Genomic DNA, 16,620 nt, shown 5'->3' with positions numbered 1-16,620 from the left:
GGAGCCCAGGCTTACCTTGATATTGTGGGAATCCTCCTGCCTTAGCCTCTCAATCATTGGGATTAGAGGTGTGGATGGTTATGATATTGCTATTCACTCTTCTGCCAGGGGCCAGCCCCAGTGTGGGTGGAGGTGTCTTGGTTCTTCTTGAGGCAGCCGAGGGGGATGAGCGTCGGCAGGGGTGGGGAGGGGAGGGGGTAAGACTTGGTCTTATGAGATATTTAGGGTTTCTGTATATTAAAAGTTTACTTATCTACATAACTATGCTACTGTAGCTGACCTGCCTTCTGTGATCCTGAGGCCAGAAACTGCAGTTTCTTGCACTTAGCACCTCAGCCCCAAAACAGCAAAGGATTAAATAGCCTTTGTACTCTCTCAGCAGGAACTGCTGGGCCCTAACTTTGTGCCTGCTAGCCTGAGGAAGAAAAAACACTTAGAGAAGTGATTATAGAGTTTATTACTAAGTGTAAAAAGTTTTCTGTGAAAGCTATCTAAGGCCAGGCAGTGGTGGCCCACGCCTTTAGCCTTTAATCCCAGCACTTGGGAGGCAGAAGCAGGCGGATTTCTAAGTTCGAGGCCAGCCTGGTCTACAGAGTGAGTCCAAGACAGCCAGGACTACACAGAGAAACCCTGTCTCGGAAAAAACCAAAAAAAGAAAAAAAGAAAAGAAAAGGAAAGCTATCTAAGGGGAAAAGCAGAAAGGTCCTAAGTGGGGAAAGGAAAAAAATCTAGTAAGGGAAAAGTTCTAAGGGAAAAAATTCTAGGCAGGGGAAAAGGAAGGAAGGAAGAATGGCTAACTACAGCTACTACTCTGTCTTCAGTACTTACGCATCTTTCAGAGCACATGGTCACATGTTACAAAGTTCATCACAGGTTCACACCAAAAATTAAAATCATAAATTGAAACAGAAGTTTACAACAGAGAATGTTTACATGCATATCCATTAGGAGTAATTATCTGGCTAAACATCCATCACCTGTCTAGCTCCACAGGTTCACTGAAGGTTTAAAACCATAACTAAGAAACTAGTGAAGTTTTGTATAGATAAACCCAAGCAATAGTTTATCTTCTGTCCTAGCACCTGTAATAAATTGTGAGTTCCCTATTAGTGACCTTTGGTTAATTGTTTTACAATCTCTTGGAATGTGCTCTGAGTAGGAGAAAGTCTGGTTACTATCTAAGAGCAATAAACTGATGACACTTGGGAGACTGGCAGAGTTCTCACTGCAGTTTTGACTATCAGAAAATCACCTAATAGCAGTCCCGTTATAAAAGAGCTTAATAATCACTGATATAATTTTAGGAATTCTTACAGGATCATCATTAAGACTTAAGAAGTCATCTGTTTGTCTACACAGCATCAAAAGACAGTACATCTTCATGGATCTACAGAGATTTGCTCCAAAGGGGTGTGCTATTGCTTAGTGATTGTTACATATGTTTAATAATAATAATAATAATAATAATAATAATAGGAAAAGCATATTAATAGCAAGAATCTTTCCTAAAATAAGTCCCTCACAGCCTTGCTGAATAAAGGCTCACTTGTCACAGATTATATAATAATCCAAGGCAAGCATTTCAGGATGATCACCTGCTAATTATTAGCTTGTCCCATTGTGGCTCCTGACACTCTTCTGTTAATGTAACAAAACCTGAGGCAACTTTTAAAAGAATGGTTTACTTAGGTTCACAGTCTGGGGCTTAACTGGCCCTGTTCTTTGGGACTGTGATAGCACATTATGGTATGTACATTTAGGGGGGAAAGCCAGTTCACTTTGTGACTGCTGAATGGAGAAAAGAGGATTCCAGTATCCCTTTCAAGGAAGATCAGACCTCCAGGAAACTAAAATCAGACCTCAGCTCTTTTAGAGAGATGACCTTCCAATGGTACCACCCTGGTGACTAAATGGTCTCTGGGGTTCTTAGGAGGCATTTCAGGTTCAAAGTAGCAATACTTGAACACAGTTTTTATGTTGGTATATTTTTAGTCAGAGACCTTTTTTCTCTCTTTTTTCCTTCTGCCATTTTTGCTAAGACTTTCCATGTGTACTGCGATTTAATTGGGTAAACTGTAGGAAAATAGTTATCTGAGGAAAGCTTAGACTCCTAAATTATAATCCTTTGCTTTTGGATATCAAAACCTTTTCTGCTCATACATGGCATATTTAATAGGGCTTCGCTTATATGTATTTTGTGCAATCTTGTTTTTTTTTTTTTTAATTCTAAATATTTTATAAATACCCAACATGTATCTCCTTCATAGCTGGGGCTGTGAAGTTAAACCGGCAACAAACTGATATGGCTGTCAACTGGGCTGGAGGATTACATCATGCCAAGAAGTCAGAAGCATCAGGATTCTGCTATGTTAATGATATTGTGCTTGCCATCCTCGAATTACTAAAGTAAGTTATCAGATAAATGATAATAGACTAATGCTAAGTCTTCCCGGGCTCGTTATGAGCCACTGCAGAAGTGTGAGAAGTAGACCACTGCTGTGGGAGAGTGAGGAGGCAGACAGCGCCTGAGACCACGGTAAATGGCCTCTGTGGATTTAGGTTTGCAGTAGTCTGAGCTAATGAAACGGACTGCTTGGACTCCAGAAATGTGAATGCTAAAGTAACTTGAAGACAAAACTTTGAAACGTGTTATAAGAAGTTTGTAGCCATTTAGTAGCCGTTTAGTAGCCTGGCTGACCCCAGCTCCCTCACCCAGTGAGGTTCTGTCTTCTACACAGACACACAGGTACACATAGACGCGTAGACACACAGTGATGCCCAGTTGCTGAAGGGGTTTGGAAGTTATTCTTCACTGGTGTTTCAGAAGTGTGAAGGTCCATAGGAATGTGACAGTTATAACACTAGAGGATTGTCCACTGTTAGCTGTTATACTGTAGTGAGTTGTGTTTGTGTTCTGTAGGCTTTGAGAAGGCTTTTGCTCCCTGTGTACATTCCAGGAGTTAACTTACTGATTTATACCTTAAACAAACAGCAGCTACATGCTGTCTGTGCGACACAGCTTTGACTCACCAAAACCAACAGATCCCTGAAATCACCTTAATTGAGTCCAAGCTTATTCCACTGGCTTCAGCGCTGAGAGGTTTGCTGCTTTTTCTTTTGGAGCTTAGTCTTGAGCGAGCTCAGCTCTGTCCACTTCTTCACCTGGTAAGATTTGACGTGATTTCATTGGCTTGGCAAGCAGCTCTCCATGCACATCAAAACACATTGCCCAGTTGGATCAGGTTTGATTTTTGTGACGATATTCTGCTATGATGAAGCCCGCTGTTGGCAGTCTTTTAGATTTTCTTAGTGTTGCATATCTGTGCCTTGAGAGCATAAATGCCTGGCTTGATGATGCCACCTGTCATTGTCTGAGCACAGCCATGGCATCATTAGATAAGAAATAAAATGTTTTAAGTCAGCCGCAGTGACAAGATAGTCATTTTACTACCTTAAACAGTGAATTTCAATTCTATATGTATTCGTGTTTTGCCTATGTGTGTGTCTATGCACCACACGTGTGCAGTGCCCACTGGAGGCCAGAAGCCAATAATTGATCCCTAAGAACTGGTGTAAGAGACAGTTGTGAGTCACCCTGCGGGTGCTGGGAATTTAACCTGGATTTCCTAGAAGAGTAGCCAGTGCTCTTAACTACTAGGCCAACTTTTGTTTTAATACATAGTTTTTTTCTATTGTCACCTGACATAGGTATGGAACTAATGTCATGTCATTCTGTGGCGGAATGACTCCAGAAGTCCATTTGAGTTGTTGCTGTGTGGTGGTGCACAGAGCATCAGGGAAAGATGGGGCACTTGTGGTCTGTCACAGTCATGAGTCTTACGTATAGGGCAGAGGGTGCTGTATGAGGTGTCTAAATGAGTACGTGCTCATCTTGCTGTACAAGGTGTTTATGGATATGGACATTTGAAGTCACAGAACTGTCATGTTATAAAATACTCTTAGGTTGATTGTATTCTTGAACCATTGGAAACTGGGGAGCTGGGGTGGCACACACCTGTATTCCAGAGGCAGGTAGGGTTGAGATGAGCCTGGATGAGAGCACAACCATCCAAACAACCACAAGGAAAAGGAAGTTGACCAACAGCTCTGCTCACTTCAAAGCTGCTTAAAGAATAAAGACAGTAGCTGCACTACGTAGGATACAGTTGCCCCTGGATTATTTTATATTGCTGAAATTTTTTTAATGATTTATTTTCCTTTTATGTGCATGGTGTTTTGCCTATACATATGTCTGTAAGGTGTTGGGTGCCCTGGAACTGGAGTTGCAGATAGTTGTGAGCCTGCTCTGTGGATGCTGGGGACTGAACCTGGTACCTCTGAAAGAGTGGCCATCACTGCCAACTACTGAGCTATCTCCAGGCCCTCCCTTCCTCCCACTTTGTTTGTTTTGGTTTTGTTTTGTTTTGTTTTGTTTTGTTTGCGACAGGGTTTCTCCATGTAGCCCTGGGTCTCCTAGAATTTGCTCTATATATCAGGTTGACCTCAAACACAAGAGATCCACCTGCCTGTACTCCCGATGGCTGGCATTAAAGGTATATGCCACCAAGCCCAGCAATTCTGAAATTCTCTAATGTAGCAATTGGCATAATCTTTAGTTGTGAATATATAGATAATGTATGCCTGTTTTTAAAGTGTAAAGAACAGGGTAGCTCTCAGAGAGTACTAGATTGTCTTGGTTAGCCAAAGGAGACGTGATGTTCTGAAGTCTGGCTATGGGATAAGAAGGTTGAGCATTCATTGTAAGATGAAGAACCCATTTCTGAATCTTGGCTTCCTTTTCAGGTATCATCAGAGAGTCTTATATATTGACATAGACATTCACCATGGTGATGGTGTTGAGGAAGCTTTTTATACAACAGATCGAGTGATGACCGTCTCATTCCATAAATACGGGGAATACTTTCCTGGAACAGGAGACTTGAGGGTAAGACCAAATTCTGTCAGAATAAATACAGGATGAATATAAGAGGTTGCTAATTTCTGCAGGAGCCATGTTATCTTGTTCATTTTGTTTGTGTATTTGTGATGGGACCAGTCATCTGGTGGATGTGGTGTCTGTCTGTATGTTTGTCTGTCTGTCTGTCTGTCTGTCTGTCTGATTGTGGAGATGTGGCCTCACCTTAGTTGAGCAGTTCCTTGGATTGTTGTTCACTGTTAGGATTTGTCAGGCTGCGGATCTGCTGAATGCTGCTTATTGTTCAGTTTTGATTACTTTGTTTATGTAGAAACGAGGGATTGGACATAGTCTCAGCCCAGCTAGGCATAAGTGCTGATCCTAGAAAAGTTTGATGGCCTCTCCTAGATGCATAGGTTGTCATTGGGTATCAGGGGCTGGGGTCACAATGGGAATGGACTGTGTTCTATAGGTGTGGGATGCAGGATATCACACTATCTTGTGGAGGGTTGGGTGAGGTCAAGCAGGGTCGTTATCCGAGATCAAAGGCATAGAGTACCACAGGGTCCCAGGGTGTCCTGGTGGGCAGTGTAGAAGGCTGATTTTGGGGGTCCCTACCTGGGGTTGTGGTCACAGGATTCCATGTTGTCCCAGAGTGTTGCAATGGATGTAGAAGCTCTGAGCACCCCTACCTGTGCGTCTGCATCACAGGACTCCTCTCAGTTTGAGAATGATGGAATAAGTGGTCTCCGCTTTTACATCTATAAAATTATTTCATGCCTCATCAAACTGAGGTTTGTAAGAACTTTTTAGTTTATTTTGTGTGGCAGGTAGGAGCATATGTGTGCCGTGTTAAACATGCAGGAGTCCTTCTGCTGTGTGGGTGGATCCTGGGCAGGGCATACCCGTGCCATATTACGGGATAACGTACAGGAGTCAGTTCGCTCCTGCCGTGTGGGTGGATCCTGGAGATCAAACTTGGGGTCTAACTTGTTGCACTTTATCTGCCCAGTCATTTCATCAGCCTAAGCTACAGTACCTGTGTGGTTTGTATTAACTGTATGTCACTGTTAACTTTCTTCTCTAAAAACTGCCTTAGAGCTTAAAAAGGTACTTCTACAAATACTGGACCATGTAGTTGCTTATTTTTTATTTATTTTTTCAGAATTGTGTGTTACCTGGTCTTGTAGTCATTAGTCATTTTAAAACGTGTCAGGATTTTTGTTATGAAATAGTCTTTTAAGATCTACTTTTGTGTTTTAGGATATTGGTGCTGGAAAGGGAAAATACTATGCTGTCAATTTTCCCATGAGAGATGGTATTGATGATGAATCATATGGACAGATTTTTAAGCCTGTAAGTACTGCTTTCAGAAATAAAATGGAGTTTTAAAATATCCTTCGCTACTAAGGTGTCTTCTTCTGTGGCCAGATAATCTCAAAGGTGATGGAGATGTACCAGCCTAGCGCCGTGGTGCTGCAGTGTGGTGCAGACTCCCTGTCTGGGGACAGGCTGGGATGTTTCAATCTAACTGTCAAAGGTAAGCAGTTCCTGTTCCTCTGGAGTGCTTTTTCTTCTCCCCAAGAACTTCCCGTAAAAGTGTTTATTGTTGAGGGCTAGATACATGGTTACGAACATGTGTTCCTTCTGCAGAAGACCTGGGTTGATCCCAGCTCCCACATGGTGGCTCACAACCATATGTAACTCCAGTTTCAGGTCATCCAGCACCTCCTTCTGATTTGCACAAGGATTTGCATGCATGTGGTGCATACCATACATGTTTTAAACAGTATTTTTAATTTCTCACTGTTATCTTTTGCTTGCCAACTTGATGCCAAACTCTCTACTTGTATTATTGGTGGATTTTTATCCTTCTTTTTTTTGGTTGTTCCCCCCACCCCCAAGTCTCTTATGTGTTACCATATTTATGTTTATACATTTACCCATGAATAGTTTGTTGCCATTTCAACACTGGTGGGAGTTGTCAGTGTTTTTATCATTTTTTTCAGAAGACCTATACCTTGTTGTCTGATTAAATTACTGTTGCAGAGTATGAGGATTTAGCTTGGCATTCTTTATCCTAGCATGCTTACTCTTCCCATACCCAACACGTAAGGACGTTGCTGTGGTCAGTGCTCAACAGCAGCGGTTTTTAGCTTAGCAGTCTTCTTTCCTGGTAAGACTCACCTTTTTTTTTTTTCTCTGAATTTTTTGCTTGCTTAGTTTTCGCTTTGCCTATTACTAAATTGTGATATTTATTTATTTATTTATTTATTTATTTATTTATTTCTGGTTTTTCAAGACAGGGTTTCTCTTGTGTAGTCCTGGCGGTCTTTGGGTACTTTTTTTTTTTTTTTTTTTTGGTTTTTCGAGACAGGGTTTCTCTGTATAGCCTTGGCTGTCCTGGAACTCACTCTGTAGACCAGGCTGGCCTCGAACTCAGAAATTCGCCTGCTTCTGCCTCCCAAGTGCTGGGATTATAGGCGTGCGCCACCACCGCCCGGCAAATTGTGAATTTATAATATATTCTGCTCAACTATCTCAGGTGCTCTGTCACTGACCTGATCTCCTGTTTGGGGTTAGTATCTTCATGGCTTTAATAGGACAGAGAGCTCTCTGCTTCTATTTTGTATGTCTTCCAATCCTTGTGTACTCTGTGTCCTTAGTTGTAATTGTTAAGTCCTTACAAAGGGCTGCAGTCAAATGCGGAATAACAGTCTTAAATTGCTGTTGTGGGTGTAAGAATGAAACAGTTGGGTGTGGCAGCACATGCTTTTAAACCGGGATTGGGACAGCACAAGCAGTTGGAGTCTGGCCAGGTTTGCATAGCAAGCTCCAGACCAGCTAAGGCTTTATGGTAAAACCTTGTCTCATAAAGAAAAAAAAAAATGTTTCTAGTAAAGTTAATAATATTTACTAGGAATGACTTAGCATGCACATTGCGTGCTTTACTTTTTTCTGTGCGAACGTTGAAGTAGTAAGTTGACATCTTGCTTTGAATTCTCTTACAGAACTTTTAAAATAACTAAATATAAATATTAAGAACTACTTATGATTGTACTCTGCAGACCAGCCTCAGCACTGTGGCATGCCCTGGTACTCTCCTTTGTATTGAGTTGGGCCACACAAAATTAGTTGCCCACTTTCCTGTAGGTCAGCATTCAGTTGATAGCCCTAAGGTTGACCATAAAGTGTTCACAGCTGTCTAGTGTTTCAGAGCAGATTAGACTTTCTGGAAGTCATCAACCACCAGTTCCCTGCTTTCTAGGAGCTGTGACCCCAGCGGTGTAGGTTGGCAGTGTTCTCTTTTGTAACTGAACGTTTATAATGCTTATATCTAAGTGGTAGCTTTCATGATAGACTGCGTTGACTCTGTACATCTGCACCATTTCTCAGCAGGTAGAAGTTCATTTGTGGGTTTGCAGTTTCCGTTTTCTGATTTAGGGTGCACTTCTGTGACTTGGCCTGGTGAAGCCAAGCAGCCAGCTGCTGTCCACCTTGCCGCCTTAATTATTTCTCGTGGTGTTCTTTTCCATGCTCCCTGTTATGGGCTCTAGCCTCCATTTTATAAAACCCCTTTGTAGTGATTTTGCCTGCTGTTGGGTGGTAGAATGTTGGTCTTGTCTGAAAGTTAACTTCTGTCCTTAAAAATAGCCGGGTGGTTTTGTCTGAGAAACACAGCTCTAGTAGAAGATGCCTGGTTGATAATTACATGAAGAAAACAAATAATTAGACCCTATAAACTCACATTAGGTAATGAGGATTTTTTTCTTTTGTGCCATTTTAATTTTTTCCAAATACTTTAAGCTCTGATATTTAAAAAGTAACAAAAACAAAACAAACAAAAATAAAATTACACACTGAAATTAACCATACCCTAAGATTCAATAGCTTCTATGCTTAGAGCAACCAGCATCTCTATACCAGGTGAAAGCCCACTGCAAAATGATTTTTTTTTTTTTTAAATTAAGGCTAAAACCCATGAAGAGGAAGTGTGGGGAGAAAAATGGCTGATTCTGTGCTGTTGCCACTGGGGCTTTCTTTGTTTAATGATTGACTTCTGTGCCTGAGTGATAATGGCACTGAGGTTACTAATAACTCATAACTTGTTCTCATATTAGGTTTATACTCTTAAGTAAATTAAGAAAAGTATCCATAATACCAGCACTAAAGATACTCTGTGGACAAACTTTTTGTTACTGCCTTCTGTAGTTAAGCCACACATGTCTGTGTGGGAGATACAAAATTTAGCATTTGCATAGTGTTTTCTCTTTTGTGATCACTCATGAATGTCTTGTATGTTAGTAAAATACATGTGTGTTTATTTTACTAATTAAGTTATTGTCTGGATACAGTCCCTGTCATCATCCCTATCATTGTCCCCCCTGCCCCCACCTTGGGGTGAGGTGGCCTGCCATGTAGTCATGCTTTATAGTCTAGACGGGCCTACACATTCTGATCCACCTCCTTCGCCTCTTGAGCTGGGATTGTTGGTATATACTACTCTGCTTGGCTGTCTACAGACCTTTTTTTGGTTGAGTAAAATTGTTAGTATTTATCCTTTTTAAGGTCCCATTTTAAACTGCTAAAGAATACATTTTTTTTTCATAGCTAAGGACTGAACCCAGGGCCTGCAAAGCAAGCAGTCTACCACTGAGCTAAATACCCAACCGACATATTTAATTTTTACGCAAATCTCGTTTGTCTTAGGTCATGCTAAGTGTGTAGAAGTAGTAAAAACTTTTAACTTGCCGTTGCTGATGCTCGGTGGAGGAGGCTACACCATCCGCAACGTCGCGCGATGTTGGACATACGAGACTGCGGTCGCCCTTGACTGTGAAATCCCCAATGGTAGGTCTGAGGTTGCAGCATCCAGAGGAACAGCCGGTGTGTAGAAAGGGGTGAGTGGGCGAGTCTACAGCTGCACCCTGGAGCGTGTGATCCCTCTGATGGTTGAGTGGGTAGGTTGCAGATCTGTGAGAGAGCATTCCGTGCTCACTTTCAAGCTTTCCTTTGGGAATTGCTCTTCTATCGGGATCTGCTGGATTATGTTTCTGAGCTTATCTGGAAGCTAAGCTTTCAATGTATAACTTGCTTTTCATTGTTTTTAATAGAGTTACCGTATAATGATTACTTTGAGTATTTTGGACCAGACTTCAAGCTACATATTAGTCCTTCAAACATGACAAACCAGAACACTCCAGAATATATGGAAAAGATAAAGTAAGAAATCACCTTGGCTTATTGAAATTTCAGGAGGCTGTAGAAGGTCAAATAAAGGAAGCTGTGTTGATGCATACATCAGATACTTCCTTTGTTTTAATAGAAGGATTTGAAAGCTTAAGGATATTCGTGTTTTTAATCTGCTATGTTAACACATTTTTATTAGATCAAATGCTTTCTGTCTACAGAATGTAGAAATATTGATCAGAACGAGCTGTGTCCTCTCTCCCATAGACAGTTGCATGACATTGACAAGTACATTTGATGCTTCATTGTCAAATGGGGGTGAAATGGAACCTATTTGTGTCCTGTGGGTTCAGTCAGTTAATATATGCAATGATCTGATGCTTGAATGGTGTTCCATTCAGTGGTTAGCTAAATGAACGCTGGCTTTTGTTTAGTTCCTCCTGTGTACAACAGGAAATTTACATACAGTGGATTTTGTCTAATAAATTGTGTTGTTTAGACAGCGTTTATTTGAAAATCTACGTATGTTACCACATGCACCTGGTGTTCAAATGCAAGCTATTCCAGAAGATGCTGTTCACGAAGACAGTGGAGATGAGGATGGAGAAGACCCAGACAAGAGAATTTCCAGTAAGAAAACCCTTGCCGTGTCTTTTTAAATTTTTCTTGTATATCAAAATAAGATTTAAAATTGAAGGTACACAGGTCATGGTTCACAGCACATGTTGTGATTTTCCTTCTCTCCATTTTAATTACATATAGATTTAGCTTCCTGATGTCTCAAAGCCTGAATTAATATCACCAGTTTCATTTTGTGTGACTACACAGACATGGCTGTGTCCAGAAAGTAGGCACTTGATATATCTATATCTATCTATCTATGTAATGATTGTGGAGCCTGTGGCTGTTACCACATTTATAAAAAATGTTTGTGTATCAGTTCGAGCATCAGACAAGAGGATAGCTTGCGATGAAGAGTTTTCAGATTCTGAGGATGAAGGTGAAGGAGGTCGCAGGAATGTCGCTGATCATAAGAAGGGCGCAAAGAAGGCTAGGATGGAAGACGACAAGAAGGAGGCAGAGGACAGGAAGACAGGTCAGTTGATGTTTCACGACTTAAGGGTTCACTGTGTCTCTTAGAGAGCCTACAGTCACACAGGGTCAGTGGGGGCATTGGGCAGGTAACGTTTCCTGGTGTAAGTGATATGTACAACTTACACTTGCTGTTTAATGCTTCAGAGTTGACGTAAACCTTTTTAAAGTGTGAGCTCACATTTTCTTTGTGGTGTAGAAATATCTCCTCTTAATAATATAGACAAAAATAGTAGATGTTACATGTCAAAGAATGGGGTTAAGGGAATGACAGTGGTTACAGATGTTGGGCCTCAGAACATTTGCTGTAGCTTAGGAGGGCTTGGACTCAGCGGTCTTCTGTCTTGTCCACTAATATTCCAGGAGTAGACGCGTGTTAATACACCTGGCTAAAATTGTAAATCATTTATAACTGGTTAAAGTTGACTTCATTACGCAAAAGTTAAGCTCCATATCCTTTGAAAAGTTGCTTTAAAAGTGAAGACTCTTCAGGAACTGAAGAAAATAAAACAGAAAAGATAGGAAGGAGCTTAGGAGGATAGTTTCTGGTGTCTTACTGTATTTCAGAGTGTTTTATTTAGCATGCCATTATAGCACCTCGTTAGAGATCTTACAGGTCTCGTTGCTGTGCTGAGCTATGCAGGGGTAAGGAATTGGAGGTAGCCTCTTAAACATGATAATAATATAGGTTTGGTTGCCCTGTTAGTCAAGTGAAACGGGCTCACTGTCTAGACCTGTCTGCTCTGGCTACTTACTGGGCTGTCCTTGGACTCACACTGTTGTCCTTTCTTGGATACCTGGGTGCTGGGATTACAGAAGTTCCAGAAATCTAACTCAGTTTCTTTTTATTTTAAAATATCTTCTGCATTTTATTTGTTTTCCACATAGGAAAGTGATGAGGTAAATTGACTCTTACTATTTTAGGCAAAATTAGTTCTCTTTTAGACAAAAAACACACAAAAATCTATTGATCCGAACCTAAAGTAAGAACCACCACCACCTCCTCTTCGGCACTATGAGTAAAAATTTAGCCAAAATTAGCCAAGACACTAAAGTGTGCAGCCTCCATTGTTGGCGGGTAGATTTGTACGACAGCATGCTGCTGTCCTGCGCCTGACCCTCAGGCCACTGCTTCATAACTGATTTATACGGAGAAAGTTCTCGGAGTAGCTGCAACAGTTACTTCTATTACTGTGTTTAACTTACAGAGTTCGATGTAGTGGTAATTAAGATTTTAAGGTCAGAACAATGGGATTTATCTATTGTGGGCCAGCAACGTGGCTCAGCAGGTAAAGGTGCTTGCTGCCAAGCCTGATGACATGTGATCACCAGGATCTGCATGTTGGAGAGTACTGCTGACTTCTACGAGCTGTCTTTTGATCTCCCTATGGATGTCATGCCAAGCATGCTCAAACATACACACACACTCCAAATAAATAAATGTTTTTTTTAGAAAACATAATTTAGCTTCCCACATTCCAGTGTCCTTCCCTACTTCAGCTGTCCTGACCTGCGCTATATTCCTCTGTATTCTGAAATTCTTGACAGTACCGGTAACACTGTGATGCTTCTGAACTAAAGCTAAAAGCTATGGGAGCACGGCGGCACTCAGCTCTGAAGCAGACAGGACACTGTCTAGTGACACAGTTCATAAGGAGTGAGATTGCGGAGCACAGCAATGTATATGTGTCTTATATTTCACAAGAGGTATTCATCTTTCTCTTCTGTCTTTAGATGTTAAGGAAGAGGACAAATCCAAGGACAGTAGTGGTGAGAAAACAGACACCAAAGGGTGAGTGACACTTCTGTCTCTGTGCAAAGGTCATGCATGTCTTGGGGGTTGGAGGAAGGGCATGTATACTTGAGAAATAATGGCTCAGCTTGAGAACATTATTGTAAGTGCCAGTCTGAGTGTGGGCAATGTGTCCTAGACTGTTCGACATGTGGCCTTTATGTGTGCGATCATGGTTTTCTCAGTGCTCATAAGCTTGTGCCTGGAGCACTTCCTGTTAGGAGACAGGCTGGGTTAAGGGAGAAACACTGGCTTAAGTGAGAGCCGGGGTGAGAATTTTATGGTCAGAATTTTATGCATGTATGGCTAGGTAGGTGAAGGCTTGAGTCCATAATCTCACCACACTGGGGAGGCTGAGGCCAAAGGATTGCCATGAATTTAAATCCACACTAAACTACATAGTGAATTTTAAATCGTCACTCTGGGCTGAAGAGTGAGAGTCTGTTAGAAGCAAGCCTATGTGCTTGGTCACACACAGTTGAATGCTGATATTTAAGGAAAACTTGGAATGCTCAGTTATAAAACAACTTTTATTTTAAGGCTTTTATTGTTTGGAGGAAAAAAACACTGAATTACTTGGTGTGAATCTACAAGACTGCGTAAGTAGCTAGGTCAGCGGTCTTAAACCAAGACTTATTTTTAATATTTTATGATCCTCTTTCAACAGAGCCAAATCAGAACAACTCAGCAACCCTTGAATTTGACCTCCAACTTTAGGAACCTCGAAGTGAGAGGAGTCTGGGATAAACCTTCGCTGTTTGAGGACATTGGCTTCATTTTATACTGTTTTGGCATGGACTGTATTTATTTTCAAAATGGCTTGGTTTTGTTTTTCTTGGCAAGTTTTATTGTGAGTTTTTCTAATTATGAAGCAAATTTTTTTTCCCACCATGCTTTATGTGATTGTATTTAAATTGATGTGTTATTATGTCAACAACCGGATCTATTAAAGAAACAATTGGCCTTTCTGAGCTGATTTTTCCATCTTTTGTAATTATCTTTATTAAAAAATTGTACTTGGATCGTCTTTTGTCTGTTTATTATGAAGGCTTTTTTCCAAGCCAGTGACTTGATGGTCTGTAAGACTGAAACAACCCGAAGGTGATTTCAGTGTCAGAGACCATCCCTGCATCTATACAGTGCTTACTTGCTCTAATAGGTGTTTCTTATTGCAGTAAAAATAACACTGTGTCACTTTGTATAGCTCAGCCAGTGTCGGGAAGACTAGGACTTCGTAAATTATTTCCAAAATTCATAAACTTTGTAGTTGGGATGAAGGAATTATTTTTGAACTGAATCAAATACTCAGAAATTGGAAATTGTGAATTGAAAAAGAAGCCTGTCCAACCAATAACTGGCCCAACTTGAGACCTATCCCATGGGCAAGCACCAATCCCTGACCCTAGTAATAATACTTTTTTGCTTGCAGACAAAAGCCTAGAATGGCTGTCCTTTGAGAGGCTCCACCCAGCAGCTGACTCAGACAGATGCAGATACTCACAGGCCAACAGTAGATGGAGCTTGGGGACTCTTATGGAAGCATAGGAGGAAGGTGAAATCCTGAAATGGCCCCCTAAGGAGATAGGAACTCCACAGGAAGACCAACAGAGTCAACTACCCTGGACCTTTGTGGCTCTCAGAGAGTGAACCACCAAAGAAGATAAGTGGGCTTCTCCACCTATATATAGCAGATGTGAAGCTTGGTCTTCATGTGGGTCCCAAACAACTGAAGAGGGGGCTGTGCCAAAAGCTGTTGCCTGTCTGCATATCTTCCAGCTGGGCTGCCTTATCTGGCCTCAATGGGAAAGGATTCACCTAGCCTCAAAGACTTGATGGGGGGGGGGGGGGCACTCAGGCCCAGTGGCTCAGGGTAGAAGGGGAGAGGGGACCAAAAGGGAAGCAGTGTGTGCGATGTGAGAGAGAGAAAGAGACAGACAGACACACACACACACACACACACAGAGAGAGAGAGAGAGAGAGAGAGAGAGAAAGCCTGATTGGGTGGGACAACTGTTTGTACCCTAACCATTCACATATACACAAAAGACTGTAGGCTATAGAAACATACCCTCTTGTGATGTCCGTGTAAGATGAACCAGCTAGCAAAATCTGGTCCTTGTCCTGTAGTATGATCACAACCAGGGTTTCTACTCTAGAAGTAAAACGGCATGCTTTGGCATTGAGATTTTGGTAATCACTGCAGCTGAATAGAATTTTAAGTGTTTTCACCTAAACTCACACATTGTTGTGATAGAAGACCCACAAATGGAGTTTCTGCTCCCAATGTGTAGAAAAGAATGTTTTTAAGAATTTGCCAAAGTTGGTGATATCATTCTACTTGCTAGATCCAGGTTGCTTATTTTGAGATTAGGAGCACAGACTGGTAGAAGGCAGTATTGTGGAGAATGTTCTTACACTGTCCTGAGGTTCAAAGGCTTCATGTTTGTGATTTTGCCCCTTTTGCTATGTATTTGTCAGGAGTCAATACTCCTGACAATGACTAAGGAAGCAGGGTCCCTTCATTACAGAGACTATTCAGTGTGTCGTGTTCGTGAAACAAAGCATATCACTTGCACACTTCATTCGGTGTTGTGATCTGCCTTCTGCCACATGTGGCACAATAATTACTGTGTGTTAAGTTCTGATGTATGAATCTACTAGAATCATGTCTTAGATGCCACAGTGAGTTTCCTTGGCTGGATCTGGTAGGTTCTGGTTTCGTGTTTTAAGCCTGTGAAACTAAAGCAGTTTCAGAACAAGTGATTTGGGATGGTAGAAATACACCAATCCCAGTGATTTGTAAAGTCAAACCACAGCCCGCGTTGTCTGGAAGCACAAAGGCTCCTTTACGTAGCAGTGATCACGACTTCTAAGAGTGTAAAACTGATTCTGTGCATAGTGAGTAAGGTGAGAGTCAATAATAGACCGTCTGCAGGGACAAAGGTCGAAAACGCAAAACAGGGAATAACGAGAACCAGGTGAAGGGAGGAAAAGTTCATTTTTCCATCACAAGAATGAGAGTTATAATTAGAAAAACAACAAAACAAAAACTTGTAAAAGCCGTGAGAGTTTTTCAGAAGTGAAGAAGATCAAAGCTTGACACCAAACCCCACATAAGATACATACTTAACAGAAGTTCTCTAGACCAGCAGAAACAAAGTAAGGTGTGGAAGCTGTAGTTGATTTATTCCACTTGAAAGAACTTTATTTTTAAAATGTAGTTTTTGGTTGGTTGGTTGGTTGGTTTTGGCAAGAAAGTAGAAAATTCAGTGGTTAGGAATATTTGTGGCTCTTAGGGAGGATCCAGGTTTGATTCCAAGAACCCACATAGCTGCTCACACCCATCTAAGGCTCTGACACCCATTTCTGGCCTTTGAGTACCAGGCACACAAGTGTAAAACACCCATACATGTTAACTGAAGAGAGGTGAAACTGGACAAGAGTTCAATGAGACCCATGAAGTTTGGTGTCTTAGGAAAAGACACCATGGCCAAGGTAACTCTTATAAAGGAAAATGTATAATTGAGACTGGCTTTCATAAGTTCAGTCCATTATCATGGTAAGAAGCATGGCTTGCAGGTAGACAAGGACTTGGTCAGCAGAGAGCAGAAGGAGACTGTTCTGCACTAAG

The 16,620-nt window shown here is 41.3% G+C and overlaps 1 protein-coding gene across 1 annotated transcript in view; it reads left to right on the top strand.

Moving 5' to 3' along the window:
- Positions 1-14,011, top strand: part of Hdac2 (histone deacetylase 2) — a 32,143-nt gene extending 18,132 nt beyond the window's left edge. The window contains exons 5-14 of the mRNA XM_034524493.2: positions 2,268-2,406; positions 4,804-4,945; positions 6,179-6,271; positions 6,347-6,455; positions 9,626-9,766; positions 10,030-10,138; positions 10,605-10,735; positions 11,046-11,201; positions 12,932-12,989; positions 13,657-14,011. Coding sequence (XP_034380384.1) covers positions 2,268-2,406; positions 4,804-4,945; positions 6,179-6,271; positions 6,347-6,455; positions 9,626-9,766; positions 10,030-10,138; positions 10,605-10,735; positions 11,046-11,201; positions 12,932-12,989; positions 13,657-13,687 — 1,109 coding nt within the window. The 3' untranslated portion in view covers positions 13,688-14,011. The remainder of the gene's footprint in view (positions 1-2,267; positions 2,407-4,803; positions 4,946-6,178; positions 6,272-6,346; positions 6,456-9,625; positions 9,767-10,029; positions 10,139-10,604; positions 10,736-11,045; positions 11,202-12,931; positions 12,990-13,656) is intronic.
- The last annotated feature ends 2,609 nt before the right edge of the window (positions 14,012-16,620 follow it).

The sequence above is a fragment of the Arvicanthis niloticus genome, chromosome 20, assembly GCF_011762505.2.
Source record: "Arvicanthis niloticus isolate mArvNil1 chromosome 20, mArvNil1.pat.X, whole genome shotgun sequence".
NCBI classification, from domain to species: Eukaryota; Metazoa; Chordata; class Mammalia; order Rodentia; family Muridae; genus Arvicanthis; species Arvicanthis niloticus.
Note: the sequence above shows the minus strand (reverse complement) of the source record. Positions and strands in the feature narration are given on the sequence as shown.